Source organism: Osmerus eperlanus, chromosome 27, assembly GCF_963692335.1.
Source record: "Osmerus eperlanus chromosome 27, fOsmEpe2.1, whole genome shotgun sequence".
NCBI classification, from domain to species: Eukaryota; Metazoa; Chordata; class Actinopteri; order Osmeriformes; family Osmeridae; genus Osmerus; species Osmerus eperlanus.
This window is the reverse complement of record NC_085044.1, coordinates 161,676-181,055: the sequence shown is the minus strand read 5'-3', so window position 1 is coordinate 181,055 and position 19,380 is coordinate 161,676. Positions and strand designations below refer to the sequence as shown.

General features: G+C 44.7%; 1 protein-coding gene across 3 annotated transcripts; it reads left to right on the top strand.

Moving 5' to 3' along the window:
• Positions 1 to 766: 766 nt before the first annotated feature.
• LOC134013839 (pleckstrin homology-like domain family B member 2) lies at positions 767 to 19,044 on the top strand. Of its 3 annotated transcripts, none has more exons than XR_009928987.1 (18): positions 767 to 925; positions 1,882 to 1,970; positions 2,692 to 3,680; positions 4,557 to 4,829; positions 7,046 to 7,177; positions 7,273 to 7,410; positions 7,682 to 7,813; positions 7,891 to 8,001; positions 8,097 to 8,186; positions 9,628 to 9,768; positions 13,226 to 13,319; positions 14,011 to 14,209; positions 14,549 to 14,639; positions 14,975 to 15,121; positions 15,356 to 15,575; positions 15,769 to 15,854; positions 16,066 to 17,296; positions 17,377 to 19,044. XR_009928987.1 is itself a non-coding variant. In XM_062453581.1 (17 exons), the coding sequence occupies exons 2-17, from the start codon at positions 1,916 to 1,918 to the stop codon at positions 16,204 to 16,206; spliced, it is 3,039 nt and encodes a 1,012-aa protein (XP_062309565.1). In that variant the 5' UTR covers positions 767 to 925; positions 1,882 to 1,915; the 3' UTR covers positions 16,207 to 19,044. The 3 variants fall into 3 exon arrangements, 1 of the variants encoding a protein (XP_062309565.1); XR_009928988.1 differs by having other exon boundaries at positions 16,066 to 17,534; positions 17,735 to 19,044; XM_062453581.1 differs by having other exon boundaries at positions 16,066 to 19,044.
• The last annotated feature ends 336 nt before the right edge of the window (positions 19,045 to 19,380 follow it).

The following is a 19,380-nucleotide window of genomic DNA, read 5'->3' as shown; positions in this document are numbered from 1 at the left end:
AAAATCAAATGCAAGCTTACCATTATTATCTAAATAGTAAAATAATCAAATTGTAACGAGAAAGAAGAAAAAGATTTGACCTTACCTTACCAAAACATACCTTCAATGTCACAGTGAAATTAAACTGTCTACATGTGCTTGAGAAGTAGAATCTCAAAGAAGTTACAGTAAACTGTAACTGTGAGGATATTTACAGAAATACATATTACTATACAGTTTAATAGCGCGTGAAGTATATCTGTGACTGTTGTGTCTGTAGAAAGGGGCCACGGCCGAGGTTACTGTTCAGTTACATTTGTGCTCCCTTGCGCGCATATGCAGTTCTGATAATCAGATTTACCTTACAATCCGAATGACCGGGTGACCCTCGCGCACTCAAGTATGTACAGAATGCAAACATTTAGGCTACATTAGTTTACTGGAACCGAACTAGTCAGTAAGCAGAAGGTAACTTCTAGGCTGCAAATGTACAGATGTACCTGGTTATATTAACACAAAGTCAATACTAAATGATCCAAACAACTGGTACAATACAGATTTTTCTTTTGGGATGCTTTGCAACTTTCCTATCTACCTCCAGAGCAGTATCCACAAATTGGGAATAATAAAAGGGGTTAACCCCCTTCAACTTTTTCTGCATAACCACTTTCCCAGACATTTCTCCGGTTCCACCTCCATGTCTGAAGTCCCCTCCTCCCCTCCTGCGGCCCGCTGAAGCCCCCCTCCCCAAAAGTTGGCGCGATTGTATCCACCAAAGTCAGACAACCACACTTGCGCAGTTATGCTTCGTCTGAGAATGGGGAGGAGTGGGGAGGATTCTCGCCAGAAATGTTAACTCGTACCTCGATTTTGTCCCTTTGTCATGTTAATCTCCATCTTAAAGAAGTCCGAACTGCTCTCAACAAGAGTATGACAGAAGACCAAGGTTAGTCACCATCCTCTAAAAAAGGATATTGTTAATTTAAGTGAGAACTCATTCGTCATTCTGTTTAGTTTTGCGCTATTGTAGCATTTTGAGTTTATTGTAGCTTAATCTTCTTTGTTCGACAAAGGACGGAGGTAACATTGTTTTAAAATATTCCCTAAAAAATAAATAATTTGATTTGGCACGTTTGACAGTCGAATAGGCCTACAAGTATAATTAGTTACCGTTCTACACTAGGCTCATCTCGCCCACACATTTCAGCAGTACCCTTTGCTTTACGCTCATTCCTTAGTGCGTTCGTCAGTTTTGTGCAAGAAAAATGTATGAAGTGGAGTATTTTAGTAAGTCTAATCCTGCGCCTTTAGTGGGATGGATTTTAATAAAAGTTTGCCTAAATGAGTGAGACACTAGGGTCTATGGAAACAAAAAAATTGCCATTTAATATTCCAAACTTTCAGAAATCCTAAAGGTGGTGAGTTTTCCCCTGCTTTGGGGTTCCTGAGTGATAGAGAGAAAAAGCTCATTAGAGTGTGTGTGTGTGTGTGTGTGTGTGTTTGTGTGGGAGCACATGCCTGCTTCCCTGCTACCCTCAAATCTGGGTGAAGCTGTAAATATTTCCCACATGATGCTTATTCAGGTGGCAGGTGGCTGGAGGAGGATGAACTCATGCTGAAGGATTGTGATTTGAGTAGCTGAGTTTGTAAATGGATACCTTACTTCCTAGACAGCCTCTCTCCAGCCAGCCATGCACTGGAACAGCAGAAAACCTCAGGATTATCAGCAGGTCCAGGATTGGTGTGTGTGTGTGAGAGACAGAGGAGGAAAGATTGGAATGTATGTATGTCTACGTCATTTGGAGAGAAAGGGGAGATAAATGTGCCACAAAACTTAGACAGCAGGGTGATTTGTGCAGTGTGTGTGTGTGTGTTCTAACCTTGTGTTGGTTGTTTAACCAGGGCAAACTAGTCCCACTGATTGAACAACTTGACAATGGAGAGCTTGCTTCCTCAAAGCAGCACTGCTGTTCCTCTGGGCTGTGACACAGGTAGGACACATTTACTCCCCTGTCATGATAAGTGCTTCTTTATTACTTTGTTTATTTTTGAATTTATAAAATGTTCCAGAAAGTCAGTCAGTACTTCTAATTAACCTTAGAAAAGTACTGAAAATATTCAGTCTTCGCAACTTCCCTGTGAGTTGGGTAGTAGGGGGGCTAAGAGTTCAAGTTTATTTATAAAGCACATTTAAAAACAAGAAATGTTGAAACCAAAGTGCTGTACAATACAAATCAAAATAGATTACTACTGTAGTAGAGTAGATAGTCTCCACCTCTCTCTCTACATCTCTATCTCTCTGTCTCTCACTCTTTCTCTCTACATCTCATTCTCTCTGTCTCTCACTTTTTCTTTCTGCCTTCCTCTCTCGGTCTCTCACTCTTTCTTCCTCTACATTTCTCTCTCTGTGTCTCTCTCCCTCCACCTCTCTCTCGACATCTCTCTGTGTCTCTTTCACTCTTTCTCTCTCTCTCCGTGTCTCACTCGCTCCCTCAGCACCAGAGAGCAGAAAAACAGTCTGACTAGTCTCACTTGACCAGAATTCTTTTATTTTTAGAAAAACGTTTTGTAACATCAGTGTTGATATTAGTCTAAATGTTAGAGTTGGTTTCTCCCTCCTTTTTCAGCACACACACACACACTCTCTTGAGGCCCCTTAGTCAGCTTTGTAACCCCACTAACTCCTGACACCCTTTTCCTTCCTAATACCAGATTGTGTGGAAAGGGAGAATGGCAGCACAGAGTGTGGAGCTGTGTTGAGGCGTCGTTCCAGGGCGGAGCTGCATGGTCTGATGGAGACACTGCAGCGCAGGAAGAGTGCCCTGGAGGCCAGTCTGAGAGCTGCAGAATGCAGCCGGGGCTACCTCAGTGTTCCTCCCTCTCCTAACCTCCCAGGGAACATACCCTCTCTGCACCTCCAGGGGGATATACCCTCTCTGCAGGAGAAGTTTCTCCTGCCCGGCGCTGCAGAGTGGCGCTCCTCGTCCTCTTCCAGAGCTCTCCCGTACCTAACAAGCAGCAGCGTACCCCCCTCACCCCGTGCCCCCCCGCGCCACCAGTCACAGGACAGTCTGCTTCTGTCTAGCCTTGTCGACGGCCAGCCACCTCAGACAGCCCTGCTTTCCATGTGGAGCCCAGGGAAGCCTCGACCCCCCCGGAGCCACAGTGGGGCTGCCAGCATGCCCTCCAGCCCCTGTCTGGGCCGCAGGCGCCACCTGGGAGATCCTACACAGGAGAACACCCTCCGCCAGAGGAAGTACTCCACTGGATCCCTCAAGGGCCTGGGCCTGCACAGCCGCTCACTGCCCCGGCTCCACGCAGACAGCCCGGTTTTGTCCCTGCCTCTCTCACACCGGGGAGGAGAGGCGATGCTGACCTCTAAACCGCGCCGCAGCCTGGCGTCTCTGGAGCGCCCCCCAGACGTGACAGTCCCTGCCTGTGACCCTGATGCCCCCCGCCGTGCCAGCCTAGCATCTCTCGGCCTGCCGGCCTGCCAGCTGCAGCGTGGAGGGGGACTGCATGGCTCAGCGCCCTGCCTGGATCTGGACCTGGGAGACAAGAGGCTGTCGTTCAGGAAGGCAGGCTTGTCAGCAAGCCAGAGGAGAGGCAGCATCAGCTCCTTCAATGGGAAGGAGGAACTACGAGACTACCACCAAAGACAGAGGGGCGAGAGGCTCAGGGAGCAGGAGGTGCAGAGACTGGTGAGGCTCAGTGACTATCTACTCTCCTCTCCTCTCTCACCTCTTGTCTCTTATTTCTGTCCCTGTTCTTTCTCCTCTTTCTCCTCTGCTGTACCTCCTCTTCCCTCCTTCTTTGTTTTATCACATTTTTGTAGCCATGTAATTCTGATGAAAGTATAAAAAGAAACCCAGTCCCAGGCCTGGCTGGTTCCAGGTTGGGGTTAGGGATGTCCAGTGTGTTCTTCAGGAGCATGGAAGTCCAGCTTCTTGGACTGGAGGGGAATCCCTGTCACCATGTTTTACAAACTGACTATACAAATACCCGCACAAACACTGCTGTAGATATTATATTACTCATTACTTTTTCAAACTTTAGTTTCGACTAGTTATATTTCAGAAGACCTTATCGTCATCCTGCTAGCAGTTGTTCTACAGAAGAGGATTAAAGCCACACAAGAATAAATTTAGAGTTTATTTCCAAAACACGGGTACTTTTTTGTGTGGCCCAATTACTCTTTTTACAGTACCTGCCTTAATGTGTAAAAGTGCCATTAAAACTAACTTGCTTTAATGCATTTTATTGCTTTCACTTTGACAGTCTTTATACAGTATACATATTTAACAGGCCATTACAATTCAATCAACTTGTGAATCAAGCAAAGAATGCCTTATACTTAATAAAATGAAACTTTATAAAAATAAAATAAAATGTGTCTAACCTAAATAATACCATGAAGATGTCATAAATGTGTGGTGTTCATGCTTCCCTCTACCCATCCTTCCCTCCAACCCCCCTCTTGTCCCATCTGCCCTCCAACCCTCCTCTACCCATCTGCCCTCCAACCCTCCTCTACCCATCTGCCCTCCAACCCTCCTCTTGTCCCTTACTCCATGCAGGAGCGGCAGCGTCTGAAGACCATCCTGAGTCTGTGCTCAGAGTTGGACCTGGTTGACAGAGATCAGGGGGGCTCTGTGGTAGCTGCCTCCGACCTGCGCAAAATCAACAAGGAGCTTGAGAAGCTGAACATGTCTAATGATGAGTCCCTGTTCTCAGATTTGGCTAACTCTACTCCAGTAAATGACTCAGAGCCCAAGGCCCTGGAGAAGTGGCAGGTCGGTCATTACGGGGAGCACAGGTCCCAATGTTCTGCTGTTCATCCCTGTACCAAGGTAGATATGAAGGTATTGCATCACTAACTGCTGTTCATCCCTGTACCAAGTAGATACAAAGGGACTGCTATGGTCTGTAGGTGCACCTGAGCAAAAGTTGAAAGGCGTGCTTAAAAAACATTACTGTATATTAAAAATCTGAATCAGAAAGGGTTTTATTCGCCATGAAAGTTTGCACAGACAAGGAATTTACTTTGGCAGGAAGGTGCATACATTAAACATATAGGAATCTTAAAACTTAACTTAATCCTAACTATACTAAAGGTACAAGTCTACCTAATACTAATAAAAAAATATAAAAGAAAATATAAAGTAGCCAAATAATTTACAATATAAAAATACAAATAGTACAAGAGATACAAGAGATACAAATAGTACACAAGATATAAATAGTGTAATATAGTGCAATTACAATGTGGCAAGGTGTCGTTGTGCAGATTGTCAGTGCGAGCTCTTGGTCTTGTTGAAGAGGCCAACAGCGGATGGGAAGAAACTGTTTTTGTAATAAATGTTATAAATAATTGTTGACCAAACAGGGACAATTCCCACTCCCTCTCTGATTGTTAAACTGGGAGTAGATTAGAGCCTAACCCTAACCCTGTCTGTCTCCTTTTCTCCTCCTCTATTTTACACAATCGTTACATTTTGGGGTCAAATGTTAAAAAAGCTGTCTGATGCCATTTGGTTGTAACATAGTGTTCTGTGTTTCTCGTATCTCCCAGTCAGGATCAGTCCCATCCCTTAGTCTAAACTTGAGGCACAATCTCCTTCCCCAGCTTCATTCCCTTTCCACATTCCAATCCGCAGTTCCAACTTCAGTCTTCATTCTCAGTCTTTATTCTTCAGTCATGTCTTCTGATCCAGTTCTTGTTTAGCTGTAAACGTGTATTTTTCCATTCTTAAGTGGTTTTATGGTGTTTTAATGGAAAGTCTCAGTTACAGCTCTGTGCCCCTCCAACCCATCAGAGGGGACCAGAAGGAGGCAGGACCGGAAATGACTTAATCCCCAGTAGGATAGCTGTGTGTGTGTGCGCTTTGGCATGTGTGCGCTTGTGTGTTAGCTTGTGCATGTGTGCGCTTGTGTGTTAGCTTGTGCATGTGTGTGAGACAAAGTGAGTTAGACAGAGGTTGAGACTCATAGACATATATACATGTATATATGTCTATGAGTCTCAACATAGACATATATACATGTATATATATATACATGTATATATGTCTATGAGTCTCAACATTTACATTTACATTTATTCATTTAGCAGACGCTTTTATCCAAAGCGACTTCCAAGAGAGAGCTTTACAAAGTGCATAGGTCACTGATCATAACAACGAGATAGCCACAAAACATTGCGAGTAGCCAAAACATGAAGCACACATTGTGAACAACCAAAATAAGTGCCAAAGGGAAGAACCATAAGAGCATGTAGTTAAACAAGTTACAATTAAACAACATGAACTGCTATAAGTGCAAGTGTACCTGTGGAAAAAAAGCAAGCAACAATAATAAAAACAATATATCACAGCGAGTACAAAAATTTAAGTCAGTTACCACTAACCACAAGAGCAACAAGTCTCTAAGCAAGAGTCATTGTGATCCTTGAGGAAACTAACATCGGGTCAAGCAAACCATTCCTGAGTACCGTTGTACTCCCGGAACATATATACATGTATATATGTCTATGAGTCTCAACATAGACATATGAGTCTCAACATAGACATATATACATGTATATATGTCTATGTTGAGACTTTGCATTCATTGGTTTGTCTGTTAGCCGTTTAACTCATATAGGTAATTATGCATATTATCACACATGATATAGCAGGAAGTAGAACACAAATAATTACAGTGAATAAGCATACTTGGTATCATATACAGTGTGTAGACAACCATTGCAGGGTTAGGCTATGTGAGTGTTTACTGTTTATATTTATTGTTATTGCTTTAGCTGATATGCTCCCCTCTACTCTTCTACTCTGCTCTCAACCCCTCCTCTGTTTCATTGTTCACATTCCTAAGATCTGGCTGGTGCCAGACAGGCAGTTTATCAACCCTAGGGTGTGCATGCACCCCTCCTCTCTCTCTCTCTCTCTCTCTCTCTCTCTTTTCTCTCTCTCTCTCATGTCTTACTCTCAGGAACACGGCCACTGACCCATTTGGTTTATCGGTGTGAACTGTGAAGTCAGGAATGTAATTTTAGTGATGTCACCAACAGGCAGTGAGTGATGAACTGAGACAGGAAGTGACGAGTATTGAAGAAGAGAGGATCCAGGTGCTGAATAACATTGAAGAGCTGGAGCAGAAGATTAAAGATCTGGACAACCAGATGGAGGAATCCATGAGAGAGGTATAAACAGTATGTTAGGATGAACAGGACTGCACGCATGTTGCTGTTAGTGTTGATCTGGTGATCTTAATAGGTTCTTCCTGGTGATGGTTTAGATGGATGTTGAGCAGGCTTTGCTGGAAGGAGAGCAGGACTCTGAGAGCTCCCTTCTGCAGAGGGAGAAGGAAGTTATGGACCAACTCAACAAGAAGATTGGAAGCATCAAGGACAAAGCCCAGAGAGACCAATTCCAGGTAATAGTGGTAAAATAAATGCATGCAATCCAAGAGTCTCAGACTACAAGTCGTCCTGTCTGTTGCTAATACACTCTGTTTGCTGTTATGTGTCTGTATGCATTTTATGTTTGCATATGAAGTCATGAAAAGTAAAAGGAACATATTTTTGGCCCGTCAGTTTCAGTTTTTTCAATTTATAACAAGCACAGATACATTGGAATTTGTATGTTTGTGTCTTTTGTGTGTGTATTGGGATATGTGTGTGTGTGTGTGTGTGTGTTGCCCCCAGGGTGTGCCTGAGATGGAGACTGGGCTCCAGCCACTAGAGAACGACGGCCAACAGGATGAGATGAAGGACTACGAGACCCAGCAACTCCTCAGAGAAATAGCAGAGTACCAACGCAGTACTGTCAGTCACAAGGTACACAGGATGTGTGTTTGTGGTGGTGTGGCACGCTGCGGATGCATTTGATGCTAATGCCTCTCTGTTTCTCCAAGGAAAGGCTCCTGACTTTAAAGAAACAGTTGACACAGATAACTCAGCAAGGTCACAGAGAGAAGGAAACCTTTCTGAGAGAGAAGAACAACTTGTTCATCGTGCTCCAGAGAGTAAGACTTGTCTCTGTATGGTTTGTATTCTTTAGGCCTTTCTGTATAGTTTACAATATATGCAACTTTTTAACTGACTTTCTTATGGTCTGCAGGAGAGAGAGAACCTGTCTTCCTTGGAGAGAAAATACATTGAGTTCACTGGAGGGCAGGCTTTCCCCAACAACCGCGTAACCATGAAAGAGGTACAGCATAGAGAATACACATACAACATGAAAGAGGTACAGCATAGAGTAGACACACAACATACTTGTTGGTATAAGCTGTAAGCTCTATTAGTGAAAAGAGTATACCACACTCATCATTGACTCCTGCTGAGAGGCTTCAATAGCGCTGAAGCATGCTTTTTTTGTCAACATCCTTAATCAGTCTATCTACCTGATTCAGTTGTTGGGCTGATTAGCCAACTGTGCTAAAGTTGACTGCCATTTTAATCGTATGTGGGATTGCCTGGGGCAAAATTTATACATTTGTGTAAATTAATCCATAAAAGATTGCATACAGAGAACTGGAAATCTCTGAGATGTATAAACACTGCCTACGCACAACTTCACTTTTATCCAAATTCATCCCATTGTCCACATCCCATCAACTCCCATATTTTGTTACAGTAAACTTTATGATGTGTTTTTTTTTATATTTCTGAAATTAATCAGTTTAATAGTTTATGTTTTAACGTATATAAAGTAATCATCTCGTTAAATCAATCACTTACCTACTAGCACAACAGCAGTGGACTGTAGTACTCAAGTATGCAACATGTGGAAGTTATAGGAATGTGTTTCGTATCTGCTATGTACTCGAGCTGGCTACTGCCAAAGCTACGCACAGATGGTCACAATGCTAACCCTAACCCGCGGAACTACTTGAACCCCAAGTGAAAATGATGTCAGGAAAAAAAGTCCTCTGGTACATATACATAGCTTAACATATTCAAGACATTTCAAAGTTCAAGTACTAGTAACCACCATCATCACATAGAAAAAAGATCTGCCCTTGTCTGCATATTTTTTGCATAATGCTAACGTTCTCCAACACTTGTCAGCCTTGTGTTGCTATTGTTAGTAATTGTAATATGTTTTTATATCAATTACTTGTTCTACTTTGTGACCATTTTGTTATACTATACCAGCCATGCAACAGTTTGTAACAGGATATGCTATATATAGCATATTTATGCATAGTTCATGTGTCTCAGTTCATGTGACAGCAGATGGCTTGACTTGGCTAAAAACAGTCAGTAGTCTATTTCATTCAAGAGGAGGAAACAAACAGAATCACACTTTATTTGGCATCGCAGAGATGGTTTGATCAGTTCTGTAATTCTCATGTGCTCTGTAGAATCTTAACTTAAACATTCAACTATAGTAACTATCATTAATATCATATTTTTTTATGATGTAACTTTTATTTTACAAAGACAACTTAACTTAAAGACTAACCCGAACCCTTAATGCTACAAACAACAACAACAAACTATGCAACAAGAATGACTAAAACCCAAAGCCAACACATGAAGAGGATGGTGGCAAAACACCACAGTAGCAGAAGAACAAGCATTAATACTTCATAACACAACCTAAAAGTGTAACCCTGTTCTATGTTCTCCGCCCCCTGACCCTGCAGCACTTTGTTTCCCTGGAGGAGAGACGGAGGGGCAGCCAGGAGACTGCCTCTCAGCTGAGCAACACCCTGCTCCGTAGAATGAGCCAGCCACCCCCCAGCTCCTGCATCAGCTCCAGCCTGGGGCGGGGCCTGGCCCCCAAGGTACAGCTAACCCTAACCTTGGGCCCCCAAGGTACAGCTTTACACCACCCTGATCACCACCTTGATCACCACCCTGATCACCACCCTGATCACCACCCTGATCACCACCCTGATCACCACCCTGATCACCACCCTGATCAACACCCTGATCACCACCCTGATCACCACCTTGATCACCACCCTGATCACCACCTTGATCACCACCCTGATCAACACCCTGATCACCACCCTGATCAACACCCTGATCACCACCCTGATCAACACCCTGATCACCACCCTGATCACCACCCTGATCACCACCCTGATCACCACCCTGATCACCACCCTGATCACCACCCTGATCAACACCCTGATCAACACCCTGATCACCACCCTGATCACCAACTTGATCACCACCCTGATCACCACCTTGATCACCACCCTGATCACCACCCTGATCACCACCCTGATCAACACCCTGATCAACACCCTGATCACCACCCTGATCACCACCCTGATCAACACCCTGATCACCACCCTGATCACCACCTTGATCACCACCCTGATCACCACCCTGATCACCACCCTGATCAACACCCTGATCAACACCCTGATCACCACCCTGATCACCACCCTGATCAACACCCTGATCAACACCCTGATCACCACCCTGATCACCAACTTGATCACCACCCTGATCACCACCTTGATCACCACCCTGATCACCACCCTGATCACCACCCTGATCAACACCCTGATCACCACCCTGATCAACACCCTGATCACCACCCTGATCAACACCCTGATCACCACCCTGATCACCACCCTGATCACCACCCTGATCAACACCCTGATCACCACCCTGATCAACACCCTGATCACCACCTTGATCACCACCCTGATCACCACCCTGATCAACACCCTGATCACCACCCTGATCAACACCCTGATCACCACCCTGATCACCACCCTGATCACCACCCTGATCACCACCCTGATCAACACCCTGATCACCACCCTGATCACCACCCTGATCACCACCCTGATCAACACCCTGATCACCACCCTGATCACCACCCTGATCAACACCCTGATCACCACCCTGATCAACACCCTGATCACCACCTTGATCACCACCCTGATCACCACCCTGATCACCACCCTGATCACCACCTTGATCACCACCCTGATCACCACCCTGATCACCACCCTGATCACCACCTTGATCACCACCCTGATCACCACCCTGATCACCACCCTGATCACCACCCTGATCAACACCCTGATCACCACCCTGATCACAAACTTGATCACCACCCTGATCACCACCCTGATCACCACCCTGATCACCAACTTGATCACCACCCTGATCACCACCCTGATCACCACCCTGATCACCACCCTGATCAACACCCTGATCACCAACTTGATCACCACCCTGATCACCACCCTGATCAACACCCTGATCAACACCCTGATCACCACCCTGATCACCACCCTGATCACCACCCTGATCAACACCCTGATCACCACCTTGATCCCCACCCTGATCAACACCCTGATCACCACCCTGATCACCACCCTGATCACCACCTTGATCACCACCCTGATCAACACCCTGATCACCACCCTGATCACCACCCTGATCACCACCCTGATCACCACCTTGATCCCCACCCTGATCAACACCCTGATCACCACCCTGATCACCACCTTGATCACCACCCTGATCAACACCCTGATCACCACCCTGATCAACACCCTGATCACCACCCTGATCAACACCCTGATCACCACCCTGATCACCACCCTGATCAACACCCTGATCACCACCCTGATCACCACCCTGATCAACACCCTGATCACCACCCTGATCACCACCCTGATCACCACCTTGATCCCCACCCTGATCACCACCCTGATCACCACCCTGATCACCACCCTGATCACCACCCTGATCAACACCCTGATCACCACCCTGATCACCACCCTGATCACCACCCTGATCACCACCCTGATCACCACCCTGATCACCACCCTGATCACCAACTTGATCACCACCCTGATCACCACCCTGATCACCACCCTGATCAACACCCTGATCACCACCCTGATCACCACCCTGATCACCACCCTGATCACCACCCTGATCAACAACCTGATCAACACCCTGATCACCACCCTGATCACCACCCTGATCAACACCCTGATCACCACCCTGATCACCACCCTGATCACCACCCTGATCACCACCCTGATCACCACCCTGATCAACACCCTGATCACCACCCTGATCACCACCCTGATCACCACCTTGATCACCACCCTGATCACCACCCTGATCACCACCCTGATCAACACCCTGATCAACACCCTGATCACCACCCTGATCACCACCCTGATCACCACCTTGATCCCCACCCTGATCACCACCCTGATCAACACCCTGATCACCACCCTGATCACCACCCTGATCAACACCCTGATCACCAACTTGATCACCACCCTGATCACCACCCTGATCACCACCCTGATCAACACCCTGATCAACACCCTGATCACCACCCTGATCACCACCCTGATCACCACCTTGATCCCCACCCTGATCACCACCCTGATCAACACCCTGATCACCACCCTGATCACCACCCTGATCAACACCCTGATCACCACCCTGATCACCACCCTGATCACCACCCTGATCACCACCCTGATCACCACCCTGATCAACAACCTGATCAACACCCTGATCACCACCCTGATCACCACCCTGATCAACACCCTGATCACCACCCTGATCACCACCCTGATCACCACCCTGATCACCACCCTGATCACCACCCTGATCACCACCTTGATCACCACCCTGATCACCACCCTGATCACCACCCTGATCACCACCCTGATCACCACCTTGATCACCACCCTGATCACCACCCTGATCACCACCCTGATCACCACCCTGATCAACACCCTGATCACCACCCTGATCACCACCCTGATCACCACCCTGATCACCACCCTGATCACCACCCTGATCACCACCCTGATCACCAACTTGATCACCACCCTGATCACCACCCTGATCACCACCCTGATCACCAACTTGATCACCACCCTGATCACCACCCTGATCAACACCCTGATCACCACCTTGATCACCACCCTGATCACCACCCTGATCACCACCCTGATCACCACCTTGATCACCACCCTGATCACCACCCTGATCACCACCCTGATCAACACCCTGATCACCACCCTGATCACCACCCTGATCAACACCCTGATCACCACCCTGATCAACACCCTGATCACCACCCTGATCACCACCCTGATCAACACCCTGATCACCAACTTGATCACCACCCTGATCACCACCTTGATCACCACCCTGATCAACACCCTGATCACCACCCTGATCACCAATGGTTCCATACAATGTTGTTTGAATTCATTTTAAGTATCCGGTTTGCAGGCCCACCTTTCCCTGTCTCAGAGCGCCAGCTGTGGTAGTGTGGGCCCACGAGGCCTGTCCGTCTCCCCCAGAGACCCTGGCAGTCGCACCAAGGGTGAGGAACACTCAGACTCTGTCAGGGGTGGACTTCTCTCCCCGGCCTCTTGCATACTGTCATATTTTACACCTGCACACGACTTGCTTATGCTAGAGGTAACCCCTACTTATAAGCTAATATAACCAGTGACGGCTGGTGGAGATATTCTAAATAATATATAGTTTTAGGATAGTCTAAATAAATGTAGGCTATTATAGGCTACATTCACGCTATAGTTCACGCTGCAGCAAATGCTCCGAATGATCCGAGATACCAAGTTATCTAGCTCTACAACAACAGAAAAGCAAATTCTTAGCTACACCATCCGTTAGCCAGTCCTTTCTTACAAACCAACTTACACAAAACGTACGATTTTGTCGGTTGTCCTTTTGTGTAATTTGAACGTTTGGACAGTGTGTCCCAAGTCGCTTCACTTTAATGTTTCTTGCAAAGAAAACGGTTGAGAAAGTAAAGAGCCTAATTCACACACAGTAGCCACTAGCACCTGACTGTACTGTCTATACGTCCACTGTCATTGGTCAGAAAGGTGGGCTGAATTCATTTTGCCCAAACAATTACTATGCTTTCTCTAGATACCACACAAGATAGTCAAAACAACATGCTCAGCATCTTTTAGTTCAATTGTACCTCAATATCCTTGTGTGTGTGTGTGTGTGTATGTTTGTTTGTGTATGCTTGTTGGTCTCAGCTGACCAAAGCCACATGTACACACGTGAGGAGAGACTAAGACTGACAGCCCTCTGCAGCAGGACTGGGTCAGAATCCAACGTTCTCCAGGAGTCCTCATGCTACACAGATAATGGACATGCCTTTGATACACTCAGTGTGGACAGCTCTGACAGCATGGAGACCAGTATATCTGCCTGTTCACCAGACAATATCTCCAGGTGAGGCTGAAGACGAAGTGGGAGTAGACTCTCTAAGCATATATAATTGTTAGTATTGTTAATGGACTCGAGGGATGCCATAATCTGTTCAGTTTCTACATTAGTGGCTAACCCTAACTATTGCACGCAGTGACTTTGAAAGATTATATGCATCCATAAATGCTTTTTTTTTGTTTTATGCCATCAATCAGATTTTAACATTTAACAAAAAAACATAAAATCCCAGATAAACATTAATGGAGAATTTGTGTCTCCAAAACGTGTTTCCTCTCCACCCCTGTTGTTCCTCTACATTGTTCAACCAAGATAGTTACTCCTGTGTTGTGATCTTTTTCACAGTGCCAGCACGTCTAACACAGCCAAAATTGAGGAGATGGAACGTTTGTTACGAGATGCAGAAGTAGAGAAACATCGACTTGCGGAACACAGGGTAAGAGTCTCTACAGGGTAAGAGAGTCTCTACAGGGTAAGAGAGTTTACAGGGTAAGAGAGTCTCTACAGGGTAAGAGAGTCTCTACAGGGTAAGAGAGTTTACAGGGTAAGAGAGTCTCTACAGGGTAAGAGTCTCTACAGGGTAAGAGAGTTTACAGGGTAAGATAGTTTACAGGGTAAGAGAGTCTCTACAGGGTAAGAGAGTCTCTACAGGGTAAGAGTCTCTACAGGGTAAGAGAGTTTACAGGGTAAGAGTCTCTACAGGGTAATAGAGTCTCTGTGTGTGTGAGAGACAGATGGAGGACCTGTCATAACTGTGTTTGTCCCCTCTAGGAGCGAGAGATGGAAGTGCGCAGGCAGGCTCTGGAGGAGGAGCGGAGGAGGAGGGTGGTGCTGGAGCAGCTCCTGCAGGAGGAGACCAGCAGGAGGCAGATGCTCATCGAGAGGGAGGTGAAGCTGAGGGACAAACAGAGAGCACAGGTTAGAGACGTGCATGTGGACTGCATAGATTCCTGGGTACAATCTGAATACTACTGTCACATGACAAATGGTTCAGGCAAAATAGACAGAATGTATCTAGAAGTTGGTGGGACAATGTCATTCAAGTGGGTGGATTAGTTAAGTGAGAGCTGTATGTTATTGTATTTTTTATGAATATCATAATGTATTCCCTAACCCTTTTCTTCTGTAAAATCCTCCTGCATCTGTCTCCAGTCCCGCCCGCTGACTCGTTACCTGCCCTTGAGGCAGGATGATTTCGACCTGCACGGCCACATCGAGGCAGCAGGACACAGCCCCCGTGCCTGCTTCCACTTAGCCATCACTGCCAAGACCTGCCGGGGCTTCCTGGTCAAGATGGGCGGCAAGATCAAGACCTGGAAGAAACGCTGGTTTGTGTTTGACAGAAACCGAAGAACTCTGGCCTATTATGCAGGTGATAAACATAGTTTGCAGTGGTTTAATCATTTTTAGTATTGTATGCCCAATCAATAATTATATACGATCACAATAGACATACTGCAAGGCTACATGCTGTGATTTCTTAGGTAATCCATTGCATTGTACAACAATCGCTTACTAGCATCAGTTATTGTAGTCGATAGAAAAACATGCATTTCTGGTTTCAGATAAGCACGAGACAAAGATGAAGGGAGTAATTTACTTTCAAGCCATAGAGGAGGTCTATTATGACCATTTAAAGAATGCACACAAGGTACGTGGTTATATACACCAACCGTCTGTTGTTCATATGTAGACTGTTGATTTTAATACGAAATGGATCATAGAATAGATTGTTAATAAGAAAACACAGATGTTTCTCACACCCTTCCTTTCTTCCTCTCTAGCTCTACCTATAACCCTAACTTCTAACCTCAGACCCTAACCCTAACTCCATCCTCCTTTTTCTTCGCTGGCCTCACTAGAGCCCTCACCCCTCCCTGACGTTCAGTGTGAAGACCCATGACCGGGTGTACTACATGGTGGCTCCCTCTCCTGAGGCCATGAGGATCTGGATGGACGTCATAGTCACCGGGGCTGAGGGCCACACGCACTTCCTGATCTGAACCCCTCCTAAAGAAACCCCTCCTGACCCTAACCCTGGTCTGAACCCCTCCTGCATGCTCGGGGTCAACCCTGGTCTGAACCCCTCCTGCATGCTCGGGGTCAAGGTTTGGGGTCAGTGGTCGTTACTATGCAACTACATGTTGGCTACCTACCAAAAGTCTGCAATTACAAACATGATCCTATCTGTAATATATTTTTCAAACACACAACTATACAACATTGAATATTTTTACATTTTATTCATTTAGCAAACGCTATTATCCAAAGCAACTTACAAATATTACTGTTGATAAATATAGCTTCCACCTGAACCCATCAGTGAATCTGGGTCTCTCCTCCTCCCGTCCAGGTCTGTCTGGTGGTGGAATGATAGTGCGTTATGTCATCAATCTGTAATTAGAGAAGTGTATGCCTGATGTTTATTTATTAATAATTAATTGAACAAACATTCTGGCAGGTGCAGCTATATTCAAGGATGGTCATGAGTATTCGAATATTCAAATATTCTAACAGACTAGTATTCAGACTAATTATATTATTTGATTAAATAATTATCAAAGAGCTGTGAGAAAATTCAGATTTGTTCCATTTGGTAGCTGAAGTATTACCTTTAATTAAAGTTTTGAAAGACTTGAAATCAAATTTAGAATATCTAAATTGAATAACTAGTTCACTGACAATATACTGTACCTTTCAGTGCTCCAATGCTTGGTTAGGTTGTTCTCCTTTGCTACTCATTGTCATTCAACAATGTATAAATATGTTATTATATTTTGGCAAAATATTCACGCAAAACTGAAGAAAATAAAACATTTTCTAAGGTAATTATATCAAATCATAGAAATGTGAAAATACAATATACGTTGATATATATATATCTATTATTTTTATACCCACACACACTCTACTCAAATGCCATTAGCTCATGCATTTTGAATGCTGATTTAGGTAAATAACTAATTATGGTCTAATACTATGCTACGTGAGAGTGGTTCTCTGAGAGACAGTAGTAGTGTTACTACACTTCTACACATTAGTTGTGCGGTGGAGTGATGCAGCTCATAGTGATCTGTGGGCTGTGCGGTGGAGGTGATGCAGCTCATAGTGATCTGTGGGCTGTGCGTTGGAGGTGATGCAGCTCATAGTGATCTGTGGGCTGTGCGGTGGAGTGATGCAGCTCATAGTGATCTGTGGGCTGTGCGGTGGAGGTTATGCAGCTCATAGTGATCTGTGGGCTGTGCGTTGGAGGTGATGCAGCTCATAGTGATCTGTGGGCTGTGCGGTGGAGTGATGCAGCTCATAGTGATCTGTGGGCTGTGCGGTGGAGGTGATGCAGCTCATAGTGATCTGTGGGCTGTGCGGTGGAGGTGATGCAGCTCATAGTGATCTGTGGGCTGTGCGGTGGAGGTGATGCAGCTCATAGTGATCTGTGGGCTGTGCGGTGGAGGTGATGCAGCTCATAGTGATCTGTGGGCTGTGCGGTGGAGGTGATGCAGCTCATAGTGATCTGTGGGCTGTGCGGTGGAGTGATGCAGCTCATAGTGAATGTTTCTCTGTTGTGGACTGGCCTCTAGTGGAGGAAACAGATGGTGTCTCCAGGGCTTACCATATGCATACAGCATACTATAAATCTTGTCTGATCTACTGTATGTGGATCAGTTTAAATGTTTTTACCTAATGTTTGTTACATATTTATGCAATTTAAATATTAAACATAATAATCAACAAATTAAGAGTTTACATTTTGTATATTTTTTGGGGGGTTAATCATGCATGTGTATAAATTTACAGGAGTAAACAATTTATAATAAACAACCAATATGTGATTGATCCACGCCTTTTAATTCACTCTTAAATTTCTGTAATGATTGTATTGTACAAGAAATATAGAATTACAAATATTTGACTGTTATGGCCGTTTTTGTGAAGTCTGCAGGTAATAGTGTATGAAGAAGATATAATGTACTGTCTCTGGGGATATGCTGACTTGTGTGGGCTATTATGCATTCTGCTCAACAGTTCTACAGCTGTCCCTCTGCTCTACAGTTCTACACTTCACTTTGTTAACTACTCGTAAGTGGATGATCTGATTTACTCTTACTTTGTTGCTCAGAATATCCATATGGTTTACGCTAATTAACAAAAATGTCTGAAATGCTTAAGCTTTCTACATGATTTACTGAATGGATAAGTGAATGTGTGTAGATTGTGTGTGTGTAGATAGTGTGTGTGTGTAAATTGTGTGTGTGTGTGAGAGAGAGGTTCTCCACATTCCCAGCCTCTCATTGGTTGACCTACTGTACAGTAGTAGTGTTGGCATGGAGACACTGGAATTGAAGCATGCTAAATTATGTTTAAAGGAGCATGTTATTCCTCTTTTAGGGAAGAATTATTGTCAACACAAAAAACACATACATAGGACACTGACATGGCCTCGCTTTAAAGTGCAAAATTGTATTTTTACTTATAATTCTGTATTGCATAGCCCAAGTTAATCACAGTACTGTGTCCCCGGTAGAGTTGATATGTTGCCCATTTCAACGGATCATCCTTAACAATCTTGTCAACGTAACAGCACAATTCCTGCTAAACAATTTTGTTAACATAAAGGGTTTATGTAATCTGCTTCCTGTGTAAATAATATGGAATAATCACTTTTAATATGGAGCATAATGCAGTTCATGACTGACTCCATTTTTGCCCTGTCTCCCTTTCTATTTCACTGTTGTGGACTGAAGGTTTTTTCATTATGTTTCTTTCCTCTCTTTTTACCTTGGCCTTATGTGCTATGTATTCATCATTATGTTGTGATATAATGTGTTTATTCATTCTTATGTTGTAGATATAATTTGTTTATTCATTCTTATGTTGTAGATATAATGTGTTTATTCATTCTTATGTTGTAGATATAATGTGTTTATTCATTCTTATGTTGTAGGCATAATGAGTTTACACCGTTCACCCTACTTTGTGCTTCGCTGACCTGTAGCCTTTACTAGAAGTTATATTTACCATCAAACTCTATTTATTCTTATTTAACACGTTTCTATCTCAAGCCACTAGTGTTACTGACAGTGCACTCCCAGTCTGTTTGTGCAGAACTAAATTGTCCTTTTGGCCAGAAAGGAGAGATGTGTTCCCAGTGTGCATCCTGACATCTGACTCAATCTGAT

Coding starts and splice junctions, on each gene's coding strand:
- LOC134013839 (XM_062453581.1), top strand. CDS start 1,916: ATGGAGAGCTTGCTTCCTCAAAGCAGCACTGCTGTTCCTCTGGGCTGT. Junction 9,769..13,225: donor GGCGGGGCCTGGCCCCCAAG/GTACAGCTAACC, acceptor TCCGGTTTGCAG/GCCCACCTTTCCCTGTCTCA. Junction 15,122..15,355: donor GGGACAAACAGAGAGCACAG/GTTAGAGACGTG, acceptor ATCTGTCTCCAG/TCCCGCCCGCTGACTCGTTA.